Source organism: Phyllobates terribilis, unplaced genomic scaffold, assembly GCF_046119375.1.
Source record: "Phyllobates terribilis strain yellow unplaced genomic scaffold, ASM4611937v1 Scaffold_4__5_contigs__length_816908805, whole genome shotgun sequence".
Lineage (NCBI taxonomy): Eukaryota > Metazoa > Chordata > Amphibia > Anura > Dendrobatidae > Phyllobates > Phyllobates terribilis.
In genome coordinates, this window is record NW_027362764.1 from 761,125,928 (window position 1) to 761,150,259 (window position 24,332).

Below are 24,332 nucleotides of genomic sequence, written 5' to 3' on the forward strand. Positions count from 1 at the left end.
GTCCTGCAGGGAGCTCGCTGCACGTGGCCTGCGGATGAATTTGCAGGCTGCCAGGTGGGGCTTCCTGCTTGTCATCATCACTCTCATCATCCACCTGGCTCTCAGGCTGCAGCCCCATCTGCCTCTGCTCTCTGTTATCAGCCATTTCTCTGAAGCGGTCTTCATTTACCAGTTTTTCCTTAAATGGACCACTCTGCTCTCTGATGGTGGCTTTCCTAAGTTCCAGCAGGTGAATCTCGCTGGTGAGCCTCTTTACCTCAGCCTGGAGTTTTGCCTTCCTCTGTTTGGAGGCCCCCGCAGCCTTTGCCCTTATGCAGCGCAGCTCCTCCCGAAGTCTCCTGACAAGCTTACTTGCATCTTCATACTCACGGAGGTGGATCATGACCCGGGAGGCATAGGTGGACACAGACTCCCGGGGTCCCTGCAGCCCCCAACCCCCCTCAGGGAGGTCGGCCTCACCTCCGTGAGCACTCAGCTTTCCTTCGGAAGGAGCGCCATCTTGCACACCGCTGCCAGGCTTTACCTCCATGCTGGAAGCCTTGCGGCTTCTGGGAGTCTCCACAGTCCCGGGTGGAGTAGGAGCCACATTGCTGCAACTCCTGGTGGAGCGTCTCACCCCCAAGTCCTCCGATGTGCAGGCCGGTTGCTGGATTCTCCTGCGCCCCGCCGGCCTGGTTCGGGAAGCAGAAGCCTGGGACTTGGCTCCATCACTCATCCCAGAAACCCGCTCCCTCCCTGGGTAGGAGAGAGAGCAGGTCCCCAGGTGGAGAGGTGTGGGTTCTCAGAGAGATCAGGAGCACACAGCAGGATCTGCAGCCACCACACCCGCAATCACCACAGTGAGCAACAGCTGATCAGAGCTGCACTCACTATTCTGCTTGTGCAGTCACTGTGTACAAACATTACATTACTGATCCTGTACTGATCCTGAGTTACATCCTGTATTATACTCCAGAGCTGCACTCACTATTCTGCTGGTGCAGTCACTGTGTACATACATTACATTACTGATCCTGTACTGATCCTGAGTTACATCCTGTATTATACCCCAGAGCTGCACTCACTATTCTGCTGGTGCAGTCACTGTGTACATACATTACTGATCCTGTACTGATCCTGAGTTACATCCTGTACTATACTCCAGAGCTGCACTCACTCTTCTGCTGGTGCATTCACTGTGTACATACATTACATTACTGATCCTGTACTGATCCTGAGTTACATCCTGTATTATACCCCAGAGCTGCACTCACTATTCTGCTGGTGCAGTCACTGTGTACATACATTACATTACTTATCCTGTATTATACTCCAGAGCTGCACTCGCTCCTGTAATGAACTCCAGATTATTGGTAATGTTTAGTGTAAAGATGACACATTCCTTAATGTAAACCTCTGGTGCAGCCACTGAACCGTCAGGGGATGTTGGGAGATTTCTGCTTTTGACTCTTTTATACATGATGTAGAGTTGTTGTGTTTCCAGCTTCTCCTCCCTGTGTGATATTATTGCAGCAGAACAATAATTGATAATTAATTGCCGTTGTTCTAATTATCAGGACAAGAGTTTGGTGATCGCAGTGGTTTTAGTCGCACAGACTTCGCCAATACAATGTCTGGAGCGTACAGTGCAGTACTTTTCCCGTCCAGCGGAGGCGCCGGACTAACAGATCGATATTTCATGTGTCGCCAGATGTGTGCGCAGGACTCCTGCTGCGGGGGCTTCATACTGAGCCAGGTGATATTAAATCAAGGTAATGCGGCACGTGGTCGCAGCCTGGATGGGTTTACGGATGTTCTTGTCACATTCTTGTACAATTATGTGACCTGCTGGTTAGTTTTCCAGAGAGAAGGCAACCTCCTGCTTAAAGGACTTGTCCACTTTTGGGGACATTTTTTTTTACTCAAATGCATGTATCTCGGGCTAAAAATCATTTTATAATTTGGATTTCATGAAATATTTTGCATCATTTGGATTTGACAAGCTTTTATTTAGTCTGTGGCCTAAAATCAGGAGCTCAGAAAAAGACAGATAAATGACCTGGCACCTTTCCCATTAGACCGTCAGAATGAGCTCACTGACAGATTCTCAGTTTATCTTTTTCTGGCAGACAGTTTGATGTGGTCTGTGGCCATAAATCAGCTTAGAGGAACTTAGAAAAATATTGATAAAGGAGTTACAAACTGTCCTGTTAGAATGAGCTCACTGAAGGACTCTCAGTTAACTCATTCTGCAGAACACAGAGGCTTTAGAAGGCAAATGGTTCAAAACATTTAATAAAACGTAATAGCAAAAATATTTTTTTTTAGCCCCAAATACTTGCATTTACCTAAGAAAAAATTGTCCCCAAAGCTGAACAACCCCTATGCTTTAGAAGGAATCTGTCGGCAGGTTTTTGCTATGGGATCTGAGAGCAGCATGATGTAGGGACAGAGACCCTGATTCCAGTGATGTGTCACTTACTAGGTTGTGTTTTGCTGTTTCAATGTAATCAGTATTTTATCAGCAGGAGATTATCACTACAGGACTAGTTTTTTTGTGCCTCCTGGTCCAGTCACGCCTCCACCACTGATTGGCAGATTTCTGTCAATATACATTGTAACCAGAAATCTGCCAATCAGTGAAGTGGGCGGTGTTATAAACAGAAAGCAGCCAATCAGGTGTGTGGGCGGGGTTATACACAGAAGCCAGCCAATCAGTGGTGTGGGTGGGGTTATACACAGAAACCAGCCAATCAGTTGAGTAGGCGGAGTTATACACAATTAGCCAATCAGTGGTTTGGGCGGCGTTATACACAGAAAGCTGCCAAACAGTGGTGTGGGTGGGGTTATATACAGAAAGCAGCCAATCAGTGGTGTGGGCAGGGTTATACACAGAAAGCAGCCGATCAGTGGAGTAGGCGGAGTTATACACAAAAAGCATCCAATCAGTGGTGTGGGCAGGGTTATACACAGAAAGCAGCCGATCAGTGGAGTAGGCGGAGTTATACACAAAAAGCATCCAATCAGTGGTGTGGGCGGGGTTATACACAGAAAGCAGCCAATCAGTGGTGTGGGCGGGGTTATACACAGAAAGCAGCCAATCAGTGGTGTGGGTGGGGTTATACACAGAAAGCTGCCAATCAGTGGTGTGGGCGGGGTTATACACAGAAAGCAGCCAATCAGTGGTGTGGGTGGGGTTATACACAGAAAGCTGCCAATCAGTGGTGTGGGTGGGGTTATACACAGAAAGCAGCCAATCAGTGGTATTGGCGGGGTTATACACAGAAAGCTGCCAACCAGTGGAGTAGGCGGAGTTATACACAAAAAGCAGCCAATCAGTGGTGTGGGCGGGGTTATACACAGAAAGCAGCCAATCAGTGGTATGGGTGGGGTTATACACAGAAAGCTGCCAATCAGTGGTGTGGGCGGGTTATATACAGAAAGCAGCCAATCAGTGGTGTGGGCGGGGTTATACGCAGCTCAGTATTCCAATATCTGCAGCAGAGAAAACTGTGATTATATCACAACCGTTGCCCCCAGGAAACTAAGTGACACATCGCTCTAATCAGGGTCTCTGCCCCTGCCTATATCATGATGCAAAAACCTGTAGACAGATTCCATTTAATGCATCCCCCATTTAAATCCCACTGCATATTTTAAGATATATATAAATGCTTGTACATAAAGACCATTGCCTGTAGTTCCATTACTCTTCTGTCCCCCATGACAACACTTCTCGTCTGTAATCTGGTGATTCAGTATTGTCATATCGGCAATCAGGTGCTGTACTCTGTTCATAGACCACAGGTGCCAGCAGTGTTATTCAGCCGGCAGCCATGTCTAACTACAGCAATAAGAGCCAGCAGTATAACCCCCATAGATGTCACCGTCGGTCGTGATCACAGCATCCAAGGGGTTAGACAAAAGGACAAAGTTAAAGCGCCCCCTGTTGATTCCAGCACGACACAATCACAAGGTGCTGATGAGTTGTCAGGTCATCTGAGGGTCTACTGACCCCCAGGATAGGAGATCGATAACTACACAGTGTATAAGTTCAGAGGGTCAAGGTATAATAAATGGAAAACTGCTAAAAATTGTTGAAAAATGTATAGAAAAAAAAAAAAAATTACCCTGCCTCTCCCCATTTCCATATAAAAACAATAAATATTTTTGCTATCTCCTTGTTAACAAAAATCCAAACTTTAAGACATAAGATTCTTTATCCTGATGAGTAGATACTGCAAAATAAAAAAAATAAGAAAAAGAAAAAATTGCCTTTTTTTGAACATCTTGGAATAAAGGTGATGAAAACAAAATCGTACCAGTAAAAACTACAGCACGCCCCATTCAAAAACAAACCCCCACACAGAACCAGCGACAGAATGGAATAAGGGATGGCTCCCAGAATATGGTGACACCAAAGTATAATTTTTTCAAAAATTTTATTTATAAAAAAATAAATAAATTGTAAATTCAGTATCGCAGTAAATATAGTGACCTGAATCTTGGAAGATAAAAATAAATAAATAACCACAGTGAGAAGCGGTTAAAGGAGAAGTACCAGCATGTCTGCACTAAACAGTGAAATAATAATAATAATAATGATTATAATAGTAATATTATTATTTATAATAATATCTACAACAATAAAATAATATTTATTATTATTAATTATTTTATACTACTACTACTACTACTAATATTATGATTTATAACAATAAAAATAATATTTATTATTATTATTTATTATTATTTTTTATTATATACTACTACTACTACTAATAGTAATGTTATTATTTATAATAGTATTTATAACAATAAAAATATTTATTATTAATTATTCTATACTATTACTACTACTACTAATAATAGTAATATTATTATTTATAATAATATTTATAACAATAAAAACATATTTATTATTATTTATTATTATTCTATAATACTACTACTACTACTAGTACGAATAATAATAATAGTAATATTATTTATAATAATATTTATAACAATAAAAATAATATTGATTGTTATTATTTATTATTAATTATTATTCTATACTACTACTACTACTAATATTATTTATAACAATAAAAATAATATTTATTATTATTTATTATTTTTTATTATATACTGCTACTACTACTAATAATAGTAATGTTATTATTTATAATAGTATTTATAACAATAAAAATAATATGTATTATGAATTATTCTATACTACTAATAGTAATATTATTTATAATAATATTTATAACAATTATAATATTTATTATTTATTAATTATTATTCTATACTATTACTACTACTACTACTAATAGTAATATTATTATTTATAACAATAAAAACATATTTATTATTATTATTATTAATTATTATTCTTCTATACTACTACTACTACTAATAATAATAGTAATATTATTTATAATAATATTTATAACAATAAAAATAATATTGATTGTTATTATTATTTATTATTAATTATTATTCTATACTATTACTACTACGAATAATAATAATTTACTATATGGATATATTTGCTGAGTACCAGTAACGGGTCATAAGGGGAGCAGATGAAGTTTAGATATATTCCAGATTTAAAGGAACAATTAACATAAGGAAATTGAATTAATGCTGATGATCTTGGAATACAATGTATATACGAGACCCAAGGATGTGCGAGTAATTACAGCCGTGGTTCTGATCTCTGCAGTCGGGGTCCTCGGGAGATCGCACATCATCCTCATCTGCTTTCCTTATGGTATAGAGCAGGAAACATCGATCTGCATTGTACATTGTGCAGGATATCAGCACATTCCTGACTCCGGGAACAATACTGACTTTAATTAGAAGTTCATTAAGATCTACAAGAAAACAAGTAAACAGTCTGGAAGTTTGCGTAATGATTCCAGATTTTCATGAGGAGAAAAAACCTACACGTATCAAATGGGAACATTAGCACTTTATGGATAAAAAAAAATGTACCGCTCCTTTAAAAGGTCAGCTTGCGTACGGCCATCACCAATAGACTCCAACCCAAATCATTCGTTGACTACATATATTAAGGTTGGGGGCACGTAAATGAAAGGACTGTTAAGAGAATATCTAAATAGGTTCACAATTTTTCACTCTTGAGGTCCAATTTTCTGATACATAGCTCCAAATCCCCTGCTTAGTGAGGAACATTAGAAAAAATGTCTGCCTTCAGTCACCACCAGAGGGAGCACACTGCATACTGACTTTACATTAAATTCAATGATAAATCTGTATGCAGTTAGCTCCTGAGCTCCCACTAGTGGTGGCTGCAGGTGGTCAGAGCTATAGCAGTTATTTATGTGTATATGTTGGGGATTTCACCATTTGTATATGTAATTATATTTTTTCTCATGGTCTGTGCTTGGCACAGTGTAATGTGAGCCCTTGTATGTACCCATATAATCATGGCTTCCTGTACTTTCTCCAATAGGCACCACCATATGTGCTCTGCTCAGGTCTCCGGACACCTTGCTGTGTAGTGTAAATGACTGGAGTAAGACGTCCCGGCTGGGAGGAGATGGGATCTGCCGAGGAGTGAAATCCAACCAGGAGCAGAAGAAATTCTCTTTCTTCTTAGGAGGACAGGAGTTCTCTGGAAGTAAGATATTCTGGATGGTGCAGGTGATGAGAGGCCCATGGTACGAGTAGTAGTAGTAGAGTTCCAAGCTGGCGTAAGGAGACTTATAGGCCATGCAGATCTCCTATGTGAATGTACATGTGCAGATAGTCTCTTCAGAGAGGAAGAGGACTTGAATTCTAGTGGCACCTATTGGAGGTAGCATTTCTAAAACTCAACTTTTAATGAGCCTTGCCATATGACTTAGGATAAGAATCCAAACCAGAAACTCCATTAGCAGGCACGTGTTTCAGGGTGTTTGCCCCTCCTCAGTGCAAAGCAGGAGATCTGATTTGGTTAGGTGAGAGGCCTCTGACTGGGAGTCTAAGGGAAGAACGTTTCTACTTGTGGAGCGTGCCAAGCTCTAAGGAGACTTATAGGCCATCCAATGCTCCTCTGGGAATTTAAATAATCAGAAGCCGCTCACAAAGCAAAATCAGATCTCCTGCTTTGCACTGAGGAGGGGCAAACACTTTGAAACATGTGTCTGCAAAAGGAGTTTCTGGTTTGGCTTCTTATCCTAATTTATGTGACAAGGCTCGTTAAAGGGTCGATATTGACTTGTAGGATTGCTACTTCCAATAGGTGGCGCTAGAATTCATGTCCTCTTTCTCTCTGAAGAGGCAATTTGCATAATTAGTAGCAGTACTACCACCACCATCATTATTATCACTATTACAATGCAGATGTCACTCGTACACTTTTGTTATTCCTTTATATTTCGGTTTGGGGTCTGAATACATAGTGGGTCTGGCCTGCAGTCTGTGCATAGGGGGATGTGTGGTCTAGGGGCTATATAGAAAGGGTCTGGTCTGTATACAAGCAAGGTCTAATATACAGGCTCATTTGGCCTGAAGTCTGTACGCAGGGCTTGTCTGGCTTGAAGTCTTTTGACAGAGGGTCTGGCCTGGGGTCGGTTTACAGGTGAGGTCTAGCCTCCGGTTTGTAAAGAGGGGGAGTCTGGTCTGTGATGGAGCATAACTACCGCGGTCGCAGAGGTCACCACCGAGACCGGGCCCGGCGGATGAGGGGCTCATCCTCACCAGCAAATACTTCAGCTGGATGTGCGTCCTCTGAAATGTATTGCGGCTCACAGCCAATCAGAGGCCAGCAGCTGACGTCGGCGTGCACGTGAACAGGGGCGCACGGCAGTGACGTCATACGCTCCCGTGACTTGCACGTTGAGGTCAGCTGCCGGCTTCAGAAGAGGACGCCGCGTGATGGGGGAGCGGAGGGAAGGTGAGTATAATGGTTTATATTTTTCTATACATTAAAGAACAACTGCAGAACTGGGGACATATATACAAGAACTAGATGGTGGCCCGATTCTAATGCATCGGATATTCTAGAATATGTATGCGGCTGACCGGGCGCAATCAGCAAAACGGTGTTTAAATTTGGCGGCAATATCGGTGATTGGTCACGGGTGGCGGCCGCGACCCATCAGCGAACTGTGTTAGTGTGGACCGGAGAGCTTGTTTAAATTTGGCGATAAAATCGACCAATCAGCAGAGCGGTGTTTAAATTTGGCGCCAAAATCGCTGATTGGTAGCGGTCGCTGGCGGCCGTGACCAATCAGCAGAGCGGTGTTTACATTTGGCGCCAATCTCGCTGACTGGTCGCGGTCGGCCGCGACCAATCAGCAGAGCGGCGTTTAAATTTTTAACCTATATCGCTGATTGGGCGCGGCCGGCCACCGCGACCAATCAGCAGAGCTGCGTTTAAATGTGTCGCCCATCTCGCTGATTGGTCGCGGTCGGCTACCGTGACCAATCAGCAGAGCGGCGTTTAAATTGGCTGGCGATATCGCTGATTGGTCGCGGTGGCCGGCCGCGACCAATCAGCAGAGCGGCGTTTAAATTTGCCGGCCATCTCGCTGATTGGTCGCAGCCGGCCACCGCGACCAATCAGCAGAGCGTTGTTTAAATTTGGCGCCAATCTCGCAGATTGGACGCGTCTGGCGTCCGCGACCAATCAGCAGAGCGTTGTTTAAATTTGGCGCCAAGCTCGCTGATTGGTCGCAGCTGGCGTCCGCGACCAATTAGCACAGCAGTGTTTAAATGTGGCGTCAAAATTGGTGATTGGTCGCGGCCGCTATTTAAATGCGGCGCCCAAATCGGTGATTGGTCGTGGGCAGCGGCCGCGACCAATCAGCAGAGCGGTGTTTAACTTTAGCGCCAAGATCACTGATTGGTCGCGTGCGGAGAGCGCGACCAATCAGCGAATCGTATTGGTGAGGAACGGGGAGCGGAATCGTATTGGTGAGGACCGGGGAGCGCCGCTGCCTGTGCGGATACTTCCGCTGCGAGAAGCCGGGACATGAGCGGGCGCTCGCAGCAGAAGTATCCCGACCCACAGCGCCGCTCCCCGGTCCTCCCTTCACACCCTAGCCGCTGATGTCCCCACAGTATCTGCATGATGTTACAAAGGTCCGGACATTTGTGTTAAAAATCGCTGATTGGTCGCTGGCGGTGCCCGCGACCAATCACCGATTTGGGCGCCAAATTTAAATATCGACCGCGACCAATCACCGATCTTGGCTCCACATTTAAACACCGCTGTGCTGATTGGTCGCCGAAACTGGGCGCGACCAATCACCGATTTTGGCGCCACATTTAAATAGCGTCCGCGACCAATCACTACAGCGGCGTTTAAATGTGGAGCCAAGATCGGTGATTGGTCGCGGCCAATATTTAAATTTGGCGCCCAAATCGGTGATTGGTCGCGTGCAGCGCCAGCGACCAATCAGCGATTTTTAACACAAATGTCCGGACCTTTGTAACACCATGCTGATACTGTGGGGACATCAGCGGCTAGGGTGTGAAGGGAGGACCGGGGAGCGGCGCTGCGGGTCCGGATACTTCTGCTGCGAGCGCCCGCTCATGTCCCGGGTTCTCGCAGCGGAAGTATCCGCACAGGCAGCGGCGCTGACATCCATGCGGCTAGGGTGTCAAGGGAGGACCGGGGAGCGGCGCTGACATCCAATTGGTCGCGGCCGCTATTTAAATGTGCCGCACAAATCGGTGATTGGTCGCCGTCTTGGCCCGCAACCAATCACTGATCTTGCCGCCAAAGTTAAACACTACTGTGCTGATTGGTCGTGGATGCTGCCCACGACCAATCACCGATTTGGGCGCCAAATTTAAATATAGGCCGCGACCAATCACCGATCTTGGCTCCACATTTAAACACCGCTGTGCTGATTGGTCGCGGCCGATATTTAAATGTGGCGCCCAAATTGGTGATTGGTCGCGGGCAGCGTCCGCGACCAATCAGCACAGCGGTGTTTAACTTTTGCGCTAAGATCAGTGATTGGTCGGGTCCGAAGACCGCGACCAATCATCGAATCGTCTTGGTGAGCACCGGGGAGCGGCGCTGCCTGTGCGGGTACTTCCGCTGCGAGAACCCGGGACATGAGCGGACGCTCGCAGCAGAAGTATCCCGACCCGCAGCGCCGCTCCCCGGTCCTCTCTTCCGCATGGAGGTCAGCGACGCCGGCGGTCCTTCCGCTGCTACCGGCCGGGAGATGAGCGCCTCGCGCCGCTCATCTCCCGGCTGCATCTCCGTCCCGCAGATGGGTCCGGCGGTCGAGGTCCTTCTGCTGGTACCGGCCGGGAGATGAGCTCCCGGCTGCATCGCCGCTGAGCTCCGTCCCGCAGATGAGCCACTAACGGCCGCCATCTTTTTTCAGAAATCCCGCGGAGCTGATTGGCTTCTGCCGGACCAATGAGCGACGCGGGATTTCCTGGACAGACTGACAGACAGACAGACGGGATAAGACGATTATATATATAGATGGGGGACAGATATACCATAATGGGGATTGGGGGGGACCCGGTCCAAAACTTGCACTGGGGCCCATCAGACTCTGATTACCTGGGTCTCGGTCTGTGGTCTGCTTACTGGGGGACGTCTGGCTTAGGAGTCTATATACTGAGTGGGTCAGGCCTTGGGTTTTATATATACAGGGTGGGTCTGTATGCAGGGTGGGTCTGGCCTGGGGTCTGTATTCAGGGTGGGTCCGGCCTGGGGTCTGTATTCAGGGAGGGTCGGGCCTGGGGTCTGTATTCAGGGTTGGTCCGGCCTGGGGTCTGTATTCAGGGTGGGTCTGGGCCTGGGGTCTGTATTCAGGGTGGGTCTGGCCTGGGGTCTGTATTCAGGGTGGGTCTGGCCTGGGGTCTGTATTCAGGCTGGGTCCAGCCTGGGGTCTGTATTCAGGGTGGGTCGGGCCAGGGGTCTGTATTCAGGGTGGGTCGGGCCTGGGGTCTGTATTCAGGGTGGGTCGGGCCTGGGGTCTGTATTCAGGGTGGGGCCGGCCTGGGGTCTGTATTCAGGCTGGGTCCGGCCTGGGGTCTGTATTCAGGCTGGGTCCGGCCTGGGGTCTGTATTCAGGGTGGGTCGGGTCAGGGGTCTGTATTCAGAGTGGGTCGGGCCCGGGGTCTGTATTCAGGGTGGGTCTGACCCGGGGTCTGTATTCAGGGTGGGTCGGGCCCGGGGTCTGTATTCAGGGTGGGTCTGGCCCGGGGTCTGTATTCAGGGTGGGTCTGGCCCGGGGTCTGTATTCAGGGTGGGTCGGGCCCGGGGTCTGTATTCAGGGTGGGTCGGGCCCGGGGTCTGTATTCAGGGTGGGTCGGGCCCGGGGTCTGTATTCAGGGTGGCTTCGGCCCTGGGTCTGTATTCAGGGTGGGTCTGGCTTGGGGTCTGTATTCAGGGTGGGTCTGGCTTGGGGTCTATATAAAGGGGGGGGATATTTCTGATACACATTTTGAGGGTCTGCTGAAGGGGGTGATGGGCAGGTTCTAATCTGGTATTGTTGGGTTTCCTTTGGACACTTCCAGTTGGTTCTTCAGCTCCCTGATGGTAGTGATTGCGCTGTGTGTACTGCTCTGTGGAATATGTTGGCGCCATATTCTTCCCTCATCTGATATCAGACCTGTGTGACGCAGACGCTGACTCGCGCTCCTCTTTGCAGGTTACTCTTTGTTGTCTCAGAGTTTCGGGATGGCGGATTACTCCTCTAACTTGAGTGAAGAAACAAAGAAGGAAATTCAGGATCTGTTCTTTGGTTTCCAGCGAGTTTTCCTGCGTGAAGGTATCAGTCCGGCCGATAACGCTGAGACGTCTCACAGCTGGAAGTTTGTGTCTCATTTGGGCTTGTGCCCATAACCAGGTGGAAGTCGCCATCAGACCTGACAATATTCCCCATCATCTCTGTTCAGGTGTTGAGAAGACCCCAGTCAGCAATCCTGGTTGCCCCCAGGTAGAAGCTGCGAGCAATGTGACCAGAGCTGCAGGTACAGGTGTAGTACAGTGTATGGGGGAGGATGAGGAGGCTCAGAGAGGCCGAGCAGCCTCCACTACCCAATATCATCCATTGTCCTCGCTGTTCTCCTCTCTGCTGTATTTCACGTGGTTTTACCTCACCCAGTGTCTATTTCACATCTCCACAGCGTCGGCCATGGAACATTTCCTTCCCGTAAACAGCGAGGACGTCGTTATTAACAAAGACACGACCGTAGCAAGTCTGGAATATCAGATATCTAAAGAGCGTTACTCATCTGACCGAGCCCTGAGCTGGTGTCTCACCCGTAAGTAAAGTACAGGGCGTAGCAACATTTACTGACACTGGAGGTACAGGATAATGACACTGACACTGGGAGTACAGGATAATGACGCTGACACTGGGGGTACAGGATAATGACACTGACACTGGGGGTACAGGATAATGACACTGACACTGGGGGTACAGGATAATGACACTTGGGGTACAGGATAATGACACTTGGGGTACAGGATAATGACACTGACACTGGGGTACAGGATAATGACACTGACACTGGGAGTACAGGATAATGACACTGACACTTGGGGTACAGGATAATGACACTCGGGGTACAGGATAATGACACTCGGGGTACAGGATAATGGTACTGACACTCTGGGTACAGGATAATGACACTCAGGGTACAGGATAATGGTACTGACACTCTGGGTACAGGATAATGACACTGACACTCGGGGTACAGGATAATAACGCTGACACTCAGGGTACAGGATAATGACACTGACACTTGGGGTACAGGATAATGACACTGACACTCGGGGTACAGGATAATGACACTGACACTCTGGGTACAGGATAATGACACTGACACTCGGGGTACAGGATAATGACACTGACACTCGGGGTACAGGATAATGACACTGACACTTGGGGTACAGGATAATGACACTGACACTTGGGGTGCAGGGTTCTGACACTCGGGGTGCAGATGTCTGTGTCCGCACTTTCTCCCGTCCTCCGTTCCTTCATACTTTCTCCTCTTCCTCCTCACTATGATCTGATCTGCGGATGTTTTCCCTCTGTCTGTCTCCAGGTTGTCTTGAGGAAGAGTCTTGGTGTCGTCTTGCAGATTTACGAGACAGGATGGAGAAATATTTCTCATGTCTCATTTTCCCGGACACATGGAATTGTAATAACCTGAGCGCCGCGGCTGCAGATCATTGCGACATTGCTCTGAACGAGAAGCCGCGGTCCTTGTACCACAGGAGAGGTTTGTGTCGGTGACGGGATGGGTATCGTCCGCTATAACCTGGGCCGTGTGTCACCTCTGTGTCCTCCTCTGTGCAGAGACCCTCGGGGACAAGGTGAAGCATTTCTACAGTCTCCTCCCGTACCGGATGCTGAGCGGGGTCTCTGTGAGGAACAGGATAACGGTGACGGGGACAAGTGTTTCCAATGGGTGAGGCACATATCGACCATGCTTGGCCCCCCAAATAAGTAGGTGATCCCAGTTATCTGAAAGTTCTCCTCTTTGGACAATAATCTGATCACAAAGTGTCCTCCTCCTGGGATCTCCAGCGATCAGTTCTGATCTGTGGCAAGAAGTGTGCAGTTTCTCTACAGCGCCACCACATGAGAAATGTGGCATTACACACTGTCCATTCATATCACTGGGGTGTCTGTATAATACAGGACAGGACGGGTCCTCCAGAGCCAGAGACGCTTTTTGTAGATAATCATCACTTTGGCCAAAGCATGAGAATCCGAACACATCCCTCTATTAACTGCAAATTTACCGATGGGTGAAAAATTCTGTGCCAAATTCATTGTTGGGTGCACCCTGTGTCAGCGTTCGTGACCACCACCAGGTATATTTCTCCAGACACAGACCGGAGTACACATCTGTTATAATTTACGGCACCTCTGTGACATTAATTATAATGAATTTTCTCAGCTTTCTTATCTAAATTTCACTCTTCAAAAATTTATTGAAGCTGAGGTAAAAACGACAAAAGTCACAACCCCCTCACTTCCAAAGAAAAGCCCCTTAAAACTCCTCTAATTCCCCTCCATGAGGTGGAAGACCTTCTCTCCTCCCAGTTCATGTTATGTAGGGGGTGTCACGCAAGATGAGGGAAAGACAAAGTGCACAACAACGGGAAGAGGGGGAGGAAGCCCAAACACTAGGGAAAGGGGGAGTGGAGACCCCTAGGCAGATCTGACAACACCCTGACTCCCCTAACGTCCCTAAATAGGTTCCTCACCTATTGTCGAGCAGGAAACCTAATCCCTGACTGTCCCTAGCGATAGGCCCTAGATTGGGAGGGGACAGGGTGAGCACTAGTCAGTCCCCACTGCAACAGAAGACAAACGGGTAAACAGACAAGGGAAACGGTTAGCTTGAGAAGACACTAGAGAGATCACGCTAACTATCCTCCAAGGAAACTCCAAGAAGACACTAGCCGACTACTAGTACTTCGAGCCTGGACAGACGAACATAGAACTATCACCAGCAACTTTCTGGAGAGACTGAAGGTATTTAAACATGCAGCAAGGGTGTGTCAGTTAGCAGCAGAAGGTGGAGGTCACTGCTAGGTCCTAGATGGAGAAGGATATCATTACACTACAGAGATGAAAAGATCAAGAAGGTGCCTGCAGAGCCAAATGCAATGACTTTCTACAGTTGGATCCAGAACGACTGTCTGTCACACCTGACACACCCGTGACAAGGAGTCTAAACTTTATTTTGGCGGACTTCTGGCACTATTGGGCTTTTTTGTGCATCCTACTGGTTGATGCCTTTAAAAAGAACCCAATGTCAGAATCCTTTATGGCCTTGTTGCCATCACACTCGTGAGGACCAAGGGGATAGTTGGACATTGAAACAAGTGCTGGAGCACCGATCTGTCTGGAGGACCAACAGTCGTAATTCCATGGGGATGTATTAAGGTTATGACCGACTTGCTCTTGGCCCATTCCTGGATAATGCCATTTCAGTTGGATCCCAACTGAACAAGGCTATATGATAATGGTGGGGAAACCCCATGATTCCCCTACTTGGGAAGCCCCTCTAGGAGCCACAAGTCCAATATTGGTGGCCCATTCACTCATTCATAGATTAGATGGGCATTCATTTATATGGCCACTGAGTGGGCAAATGACAGCTGACCATATAGGGTTAGAGAAGCCGGACCCCCAGCGAGCAGCTCATCTTGGTGAGACAAACCCCTTAAGGGCTCCAGGGGGGGCGCAGTATGTGATCTCAGCCCATTAGTATATGTTTCAGTATAATTAAAGGGGGAGTCCAGAACGATCAGCACAATGGATCTCTTTTATTGACCACCACTCCATGTATTTAGAAAAAGCCCCCACCGATCTTTAAGTAACTTCTTTTCATCTTTACACCTTTATTAACATGAATGATGTATGCAAAGAATTGTAAATAAAAATGGCTTTATGTCATACTCAGGTTTTTCCAGTGTGAACTCCACTGTGACGCTGATCCGTGTTGTAAAGGGTTTGGATACATCCAACAGACCGGCAAACAAGGTAGGTGGGCTGATCCAGGGGTGGGGTGATGTAGATTTAGAGAGCGATGTATCTCCTCACTTCTGCTCCCTCCCCCCTCTCACAGCATATTGTGTCATAGTCACAGAATGCTCAAGCTAAGAGGGGGAAAACAGCCGCGCCTCCCTCCTCTCTCCTCTTTCCTGCCTACTAAGAATGATTTTAGGTGTTTGGGGGGAAAGTGAACAAGTTTCAGCAAGCACTTAGGCAGGGAAAAGGGGAATTTCTTTCTGTAGAAAATCAGGGACATGTCCATTTCTTGTTAATAATTAATTTCATACTTACATGTACTAATCATTTATGCATAAAAAAAACCCTTATTCAGATCTGAAATTTTGATAAAATTGTGTCCTGAGAGCAGGGTTGTCTGTCTGTCTGCCTTCTGGGGGCGTGTTCTTTTTTCCTCTGCATGACGCTTCCTGCTTACAATTGGTCAATGTCATGTTGAGGACAAAGTACACGCCCCCAGTGAAGCATCTCTGGCACCGCTTCTTTAATTTTATTACAAATCATTAAACCTAAATTTTACAAGTCAATTTCTCCGCAACGGAGGGAAGAAATTAAAAAAATAAAATATTTTACTCAACTCTGCAGCTGCTATTCTATGATGTGGTCAAACTGGTGGAAGGTCCTAAAATAAATACTGTAATGGAAAAAAAAATCAAAACACCAGAATCACGGGGACTTTTTTACACCAACCCCCAACAAAACATTTGAGTAAAAAGTGATTACAGTGATCAAAAAACAAAAATTTACCAAAGCATAAAGGGGTAAGATCTCCTTACGATCTGACCACTAGGTGGCGCTGACATCTGAGACTTCTACACCCCTTACATTTTAGAAATTTTCATTATTTTCAGGCGCAGAGAGGATTTGTTTGCTGGTGTCCAGTTTGGGAATACAGTCCTGTGCGGAACAAGATGGCGACTCTTGGCGCGTTTCTAACTGCAGTTTGCCAAACACGGGGATGGAAGCTTTGCCTTTTGGTTGGTACCGGAAACCAGGTAACTATAAGACAGATGTTATGTATGGTGATGTATAACAGCATGGCTCATTGCTTGGCATACAAAGTGGTTGGGTTTGCCAAAACATGTTTCGATTGTTTGTTGCTATATAGTTAAAGTATAACCCATTCTCTCTGCATTATTTGTCAGTATTCAAGCACTATATGGCTCTTTGTGGGCAGAGCTTCTGCACAGTGATTGGCAATATGTGGGTACTTTATGATGCTTGTTGGAAAGTAACGTACAAAGTGGTGCTTAACATTGTATGGGGGGCTGTAGACAGTATGGACCCCAGCATAAACTCACATTATAGAAAACTACTGACCCTTCTCAGTTTGTGTAGAGAATTAGTACACGGAATATGTTACAAAATGTCAGCAGCTCGTACAGTCACTAGAAAAAGTATTGTGTAAAAGTTTAGCTGTAGAAAAAATGCTGGAGAGTCAGAATGCTCTTAAAAAATAGAAGTGTTAATAGTATAATTTTATCTATTATTAAAATGCAAAGTGAAGGAACAAAAGAGAAATCTAAATCATATTTGGTGACCGCTCGTCGCCTCCATCACTTCTTCTAGGTGCTTACACACAGTTTTTCAAGAATCTCGGCAGGAGATTGTTCCAAACATCTTGGCGGACTAATCACAGATCTTCTGTGCGGATCCTTCTCTCTCTTCATGTGATCCCAGACAGACTGGATGATGTGAGATCAGGGCTCTGTGGGGTCGGATCTTTACTTTCAGGACTCCTCATTCTTCTTAATGACATTGGCTAGATGTTTGGGGTTGTTGACCTGCTGCGGAATAAATTTGAATCAGATGAAGAGACAGAAGGATTTCCACAAGTGACATCCACAGAAGATCTGGGGTCAGTTCTCCAATATGCTTGGAACAACCTCCTGCCAAGTTCCTTTAAAATCTGTGTGCAAGTGACAAATACCAACATTATGGAAGATTATGGAATAGTTCTCCAACAGTCATGTCAGATTAAAGAATTGTTACATTCACTTCATTTTCAAAATTTTTTGTCTATTTTGTTTTCAGGTGACCAGAAAACAAATATCTCTGCACTGTGTCCGTCTCCTAATATCTCTCCAAATGCAGTACCAGGAGGTAAAGTGCTGTAATGCAATATTTGCAATGTAACTACAGATCGCTATTGGTCATGAACCACATTTTCTGTGCAAACCTACAGGATATAGAACAGGTCTACTACTGAAATACACATACTGATACCTGAAAATTACTCTGCAATGTTCTTAGAGGCATAATCTTGTCTATGACATGTGTTTTAGTAGTTATATTCTTGTACATAGGAGCAGTATTATAGTAGTTATATTCTTGTACATAGGGAGCAGTATTATAGTAGTTATATTCTTGTACATAGGAGCAGTATTATAGTAGTTATATTCTTGTACATAGGGGCAGTATTATAGTAGTTATATTCTTGTACATAAGAAGCAGTATTATAGTAATTATATTCTTGTACATAGGAGCAGTATTATAGTAATTATATTCTTGTACATAGGGGGCAGTATTATAGTAGTTATATTCTTGTACATAGGGAGCAGTATTATAGTAGTTATATTCTTGTACATAGGGGGCGGTATTATAGTAGTTATATTCTTGTACATAGGGGGCAGTATTATAGTAGTTATATTCCTGCACATAGGGAGCAGTATTATAGTAGTTATATTCTTGTACATAGGGGCAGTATTATAGTAGTTATATTCTTGTACATAGGAGCAGTATTATAGTAGTTATATTCTTGTACATAGGGGCAGTATTATAGTAGTTATATTCTTGTACATAGGGAGCAGTATTATAGTAGTTATATTCTTGTACATAGGGGGCAGTATTATAGTAGTTATATTCTTGTACATAGGGGGCAGTATTATAGTAGTTATATTCCTGCACATAGGGAGCAGTATTATAGTAGTTATATTCTTGTACATAGGGGCAGTATTATAGTAGTTATATTCTTGTACATAGGAACAGTATTATAGTAGTTATATTCTTGTACATAGGGGCAGTATTATAGTAGTTATATTCTTGTACATAGGGAGCAGTATTATAGTAATTATATTCTTGTACATAGGAGCAGTATTATAGTAGTTATATTCTTGTACATAGGGGGCAGTATTATAGTAGTTATATTCTTGTACATAGGGGGCAGTATTATAGTAGTTATATTCTTGTACATAGGGGGCAGTATTATAGTAGTTATATTCTTGTACATAAGAAGCAGTATTATAGTAATTATATTCTTGTACATAGGAGCAGTATTATAGTAGTTATATTCTTGTACATGAGGGACAGTATTATAGTAGTTATATTCTTGTACATAGGGGCAGTATTATAGTAGTTATATTCTTGTACATAGGAGCAGTAATATAGTAGTTATATTATTGTACATAGGGGCAGTATTATAGTAGTTATATTCTTGTACATAGGAGCAGTATTATAGTAGTTATATTCTAGTAAATAGGAGCAGTATTATAGTAGTTATATTCTTGTACATAGGGGCAGTATTATAGTAGTTATATTCTTGTACATAGGAGCAGTATTATAGTAGTTATATTCTTGTACATAGGGGGCAGTATTATAATAGTTATATTCTTGTACATAGGAGGCAGTATTATAGTAGTTATATTCTTGTACACAGGGGACAGTATTATAGTAGTTATATTCTTGTACATAGGGGTAGTATTATAGTAGTTATATTCTTGTACATAGGAGCAGTATTATAGTAGTCATATTCTTGTACATAGTAGCAGTGTTATAGTAGTTATATTCTTATACATAGGAGCAGTATTATAGTAGTTATATTCTTGTACATAGGGAGCAGTTTTATAGTAGTTATTTTCTTGTACATAGGAGCAGTATTATAGTAAGAAAAAAATCAGGAGAAATTCAGTACTCTTGGAATTTCAGTAAATGAATAAAATCACTTCTTTATTTTCAAAGAAAAAATCTAAAAAAAATCCAGCACACGGAACAGGGAAGAGATTCTGACATGGTACGAGCATGTAGTGTGCTCTTAAACATAGGAAGTTGGGACATCCGGTATAAAATAACGATATCGCTTAATTCAAAATTCCATTCAAATTTCAAAAAGGCAGCGTGGTGGCGGTGAATCATCTCTTTTGACGTATTTCGGCCACTAGGTCTTAATCGTAAAATGCATTGCGTATGGCAGCGAGCCCGCTCTCCTAACAATGGTCCAAATTAAATTAAAAAGCGGTCTAAACGAATGAACACTAGAGGTGAAAAATTTTTTTGGGGCTAAAAAGTAAATTTAATGAGCCCTTTCCACAACGCGTTTCGATAGTAAACTATCTTCCTCAGGTGGTACATAGTGCGCTTTTTCTCCCTTTCTCTTCCGCTCTCCTAACAATGACATTACATGGTTAATTAAAGAAACCTATTTGCGGACCAATAGTATGGGATTACATATTAATAAATACGCATCAGATCCTTGCTCTAATTCATACCTCAGAGACGTCTAGTATTTAATTTCATAATCTATGAAGCCTCCTATTTTTTACAAGAATTTTTTCACTAATCCTCCCCCCATTTTTGAGTTTATTAACTCTGTTTATTCTGAAAAAAAGAGAAAAAAAATCCATTTTACCCGTAGGGACTTCAGAAAAATATTTAGCAGCCCTTGAGGTAGTGATAAACTTTTTTTTTTTTTTTTTTTGCAGAAATATGTTTTTTTTAGTTTCCTATTATTACATCTAATGTACAATATATGGACAAATGGCGTCGTGTGCACATGATTGCTTACATAACAGGGCTGGGGTCACAGGTAATTAAAGAGTTAATGTGAAATATTCTGGATTCTGAACTTTTGATTAATGTAGATTTTTGCTCACGTTGCATTAAGTAATGGATGTTCAGGAGCCAGAATATATATACGACAATGGACAGTAGGACAGAGCGAGGTGCAAACATCTGTTCTTGTCTCTGCCTTCCTCTCCGAAAACAGAGGCCTCCGCACCCATAAACAGCTTGTGCCAGCCTGTAATTTATGAGAACTCAGCGGAAGAGAAGTAGAAAGCTGCTGACGGATATAGTTCTGTAATTCACCGGCTTCTGTTATTACAGTCACTAAATGATACTTTTCGGGGTATTTTAGGACTCATACACATGTTTAGGAGCCGCCAGACGCCATTTTCACCTTTCCCTTGAAGTTGTTATTGACACAGCTGTAAAATGTCGAAAAATAAATGACCCAGAATCAGGGACGATCCCGAGTTATAGAAAAAGTGTTTGAGACTGGTTAGAAAAATATAAGTAGTGTCTGAGTGTAAGACGTGCTGCAGCTCGCAGTGCACTGTGTGATGGACGCTGCACTATTACCTTAGTGTCCTTGGAATGGAGCAAGTCACTTACACAAGACACTACGATTCCTTATCAAAACTAAATGCGTAGTTGATTTTTTTTTTTATACTTTATTGCACTGAAGAAATAATAATGGTTACAAAAGCGTCTGTAATTTATACATATGTCGCTGCCCTTTATTATGTTTGGGAATTAAAGGGGTTTTTCCACGAACAAAAGTTCATTTTAATCTGATCATACCACATCTCCTGGGCAGGGGGGAAGGAAAAGAGTATACAGAAATTACAGCATGAGGTCACAGCTGTATTATAATCCAGAGCTGCACTCACTATTCTGCTGGTGCAGTCACTGTGTACATACATTACATTACTGATCCTGAGTTACATCCTGTATTATACCTCAGAGCTGCACTCACTATTCTACTGGTGGAGTCACTGTGTACATACATTACATTACTGATCCTGTACTGATCCTGAGTTACATCCTGTATTATACTCCAGAGCTGCACTCACTATTCTGCTGGTGCAGTCACTGTGTACATACATTACATTACTGATCCTGTACTGATCCTGAGTTACATCCTGTATTATACTCCAGAGCTGCACTCACTATTCTGCTGGTGCAGTCACTGTGTACATACATTACATTACTGATCCTGAGTTACATCCTGTATTATACCTCAGAGCTGCACTCACTATTCTACTGGTGGAGTCACTGTGTACATACATTACATTACTGATCCTGTACTGATCCTGAGTTACATCCTGTATTATACTCCAGAGCTGCACTCACTATTCTGCTGGTGCAGTCACTGTGTACATACATTACATTACTGATCCTGTACTGATCCTGAGTTACATCCTGTATTATACTCCAGAGCTGCACTCACTATTCTGCTGGTGCAGTCACTGTGTACATACATTACATTACTGATCCTGAGTTACATCCTGTATTATACCTCAGAGCTGCACTCACTATTCTACTGGTGGAGTCACTGTGTACATACATTACATTACTGATCCTGTACTGATCCTGAGTTACATCCTGTATTATACTCCAGAGCTGCACTCACTATTCTGCTGGTGCAGTCACTGTGTACATACATTACATTACTGATCCTGAGTTACATCCTGTATTATACCTCAGAGCTGCACTCACTATTCTACTGGTGGAGTCACTGTGTACATACATTACATTACTGATCCTGTACTGATCCTGAGTTACATCCTGTATTATACTCCAGAGCTGCACTCACTATTCTGCTGGTGCAGTCACTGTGTACATACATTACATTACTGATCCTGTACTGATCCTGAGTTACATCCTGTATTATACTCCAGAGCTGCACTCACTATTCTGCTGGTGCAGTCACTGTGTACATACATTACATTACTGATCCTGAGTTACATCCTGTATTATACCTCAGAGCTGCACTCACTATTCTACTGGTGGAGTCACTGTGTACATACATTACATTACTGATCCTGTACTGATCCTGAGTTACATCCTGTATTATACTCCAGAGCTGCACTCACTATTCTGCTGGTGCAGTCACTGTGTACATACATTACATTACTGATCCTGTACTGATCCTGAGTTACATCCTGTATAATACCCCAGAGCTGCACTCACTATTCTGCTGGTGCAGTCACTGTGTACATGCATTACATTACTGATCCTGAGTTACATCCTGTATTATACTCCAGAGCTGCACTCACTATTCTGCTGGTGCAGTCACTGTGTACATACATTACATTACTGATCCTGAGTTACATCCTGTATTATACTCTAGAGCTGCACTCACTATTCTGCTGGTGCAGTCACTGTGTACATACATTACATTACTGATCCTGTACTGATCCTGAGTTACATCCTGTATTATATCCCAGAGCTGCACTCACTATTCTGCTGGTGCAGTCACTGTGTACATACATTACATTACTGATCCTGTACTGATCCTGAGTTACATCCTGTATTATACCCCAGAGCTGCACTCACTATTCTGCTGGTGCAGTCACTGTGTACATACATTACATTACTGATCCTGTACTGATCCTGAGTTACCTCCTGTATTATACTCCAGAGCTGCACTCACTATTCTGCTGGTGCAGTCACTGTGTACATACATTACATTACTGATCCTGTACTGATCCTGAGTTACATCCTGTATTATACCCCAGAGCTGCACTCACTATTCTGCTGGTGCAGTCACTGTATACATACATTACATTGCTGATCCTGAGTTACATCCTGTATTATACTACAGAGCTGCACTCACTATTCTGCTGGTGCAGTCACTATGTACATACATTACATTACTGATCCTGTACTGATCCTGAGTTACATCCTGTATTATACCCCAGAGCTGCACTCACTATTCTGCTGGTGCAGTCACTGTGTACATACATTACATTACTGATCCTGCACTGATCCTGAGTTACATCCTGTATAATACCCCAGAGCTGCACTCACTATTCTGCTGGTGCAGTCACTGTGTACATACATTACATTACTGATCCTGAGTTACATCCTGTATTATACTCTAGAGCTGCACTCACTATTCTGCTGGTACAGTCACTGTACATACATTACATTATTGGTCCTGTACTGATCCTGAGTTACACCCTGTATTATACTCCAAAGCTGCGCTCACTATTCTGCTGCCGCAGTCACTGTGTACATACATTACATTACTGATCCTGAGTTACATCCTGTATTATACTCCAGAGCTGCACTCACTATTCTGCTGGTGCAGTCACTGTGTACATACATTACATTACTGATCCTGTACTGATCCTGAGTTACATCCTGTATTATACCCCAGAGCTTCACTCACTATTCTGCTGGTACAGTCACTGTACATACATTACATTACTGATCCTGTACTGATCCTGAGTTACATCCTGTATTATACCCCAGAGCTGCACTCACTATTCTGCTGGTGCAGTCACTGTGTACATACATTACATTATTGATCCTGTACTGATCCTGAGTTACACCCTGTATTATACTCCAGAGCTGCGCTCACTATTCTGCTGCCGCAGTCACTGTGTACATACATTACATTACTGATCCTGTACTGATCCTGAGTTACATCCTGTATTATACTCCAGAGCTGCGCTCACTATTCTGCTGCCGCAGTCACTGTGTACATACATTACATTACTGATCCTGTACTGATCCTGAGTTACATCCTGTATTATACTCCAGAGCTGCGCTCACTATTCTGCTGCCGCAGTCACTGTGTACATACATTACATTACTGATCCTGAGTTACATCCTGTATTATACTCCAGAGCTGCACTCACTATTCTGCTGGTGCAGTCACTGTGTACATACATTACATTACTGATCCTGAGTTACATCCTGTATTATACCCCAGAGCTTCACTCACTATTCTGCTGGTACAGTCACTGTACATACATTACATTACTGATCCTGTACTGATCCTGAGTTACATCCTGTATTATACTCCAGAGCTGCACTCACTATTCTGCTGGTACAGTC

General features: G+C 43.9%; 1 protein-coding gene across 1 annotated transcript in view; it reads left to right on the forward strand.

The window, feature by feature from the left end:
• TG (thyroglobulin) overlaps positions 1-24,332 on the forward strand; it is a 389,754-nt gene that overhangs the window by 249,157 nt on the left and 116,265 nt on the right. The window contains exons 35-44 of the mRNA XM_073676983.1: positions 1,557-1,751; positions 6,443-6,610; positions 11,601-11,720; positions 11,848-11,922; positions 12,079-12,216; positions 13,006-13,182; positions 13,260-13,371; positions 15,382-15,461; positions 16,340-16,483; positions 17,523-17,591. Of these exons, the coding sequence (XP_073533084.1) occupies positions 1,557-1,751; positions 6,443-6,610; positions 11,601-11,720; positions 11,848-11,922; positions 12,079-12,216; positions 13,006-13,182; positions 13,260-13,371; positions 15,382-15,461; positions 16,340-16,483; positions 17,523-17,591 (1,278 nt within the window). The remainder of the gene's footprint in view (positions 1-1,556; positions 1,752-6,442; positions 6,611-11,600; positions 11,721-11,847; positions 11,923-12,078; positions 12,217-13,005; positions 13,183-13,259; positions 13,372-15,381; positions 15,462-16,339; positions 16,484-17,522; positions 17,592-24,332) is intronic.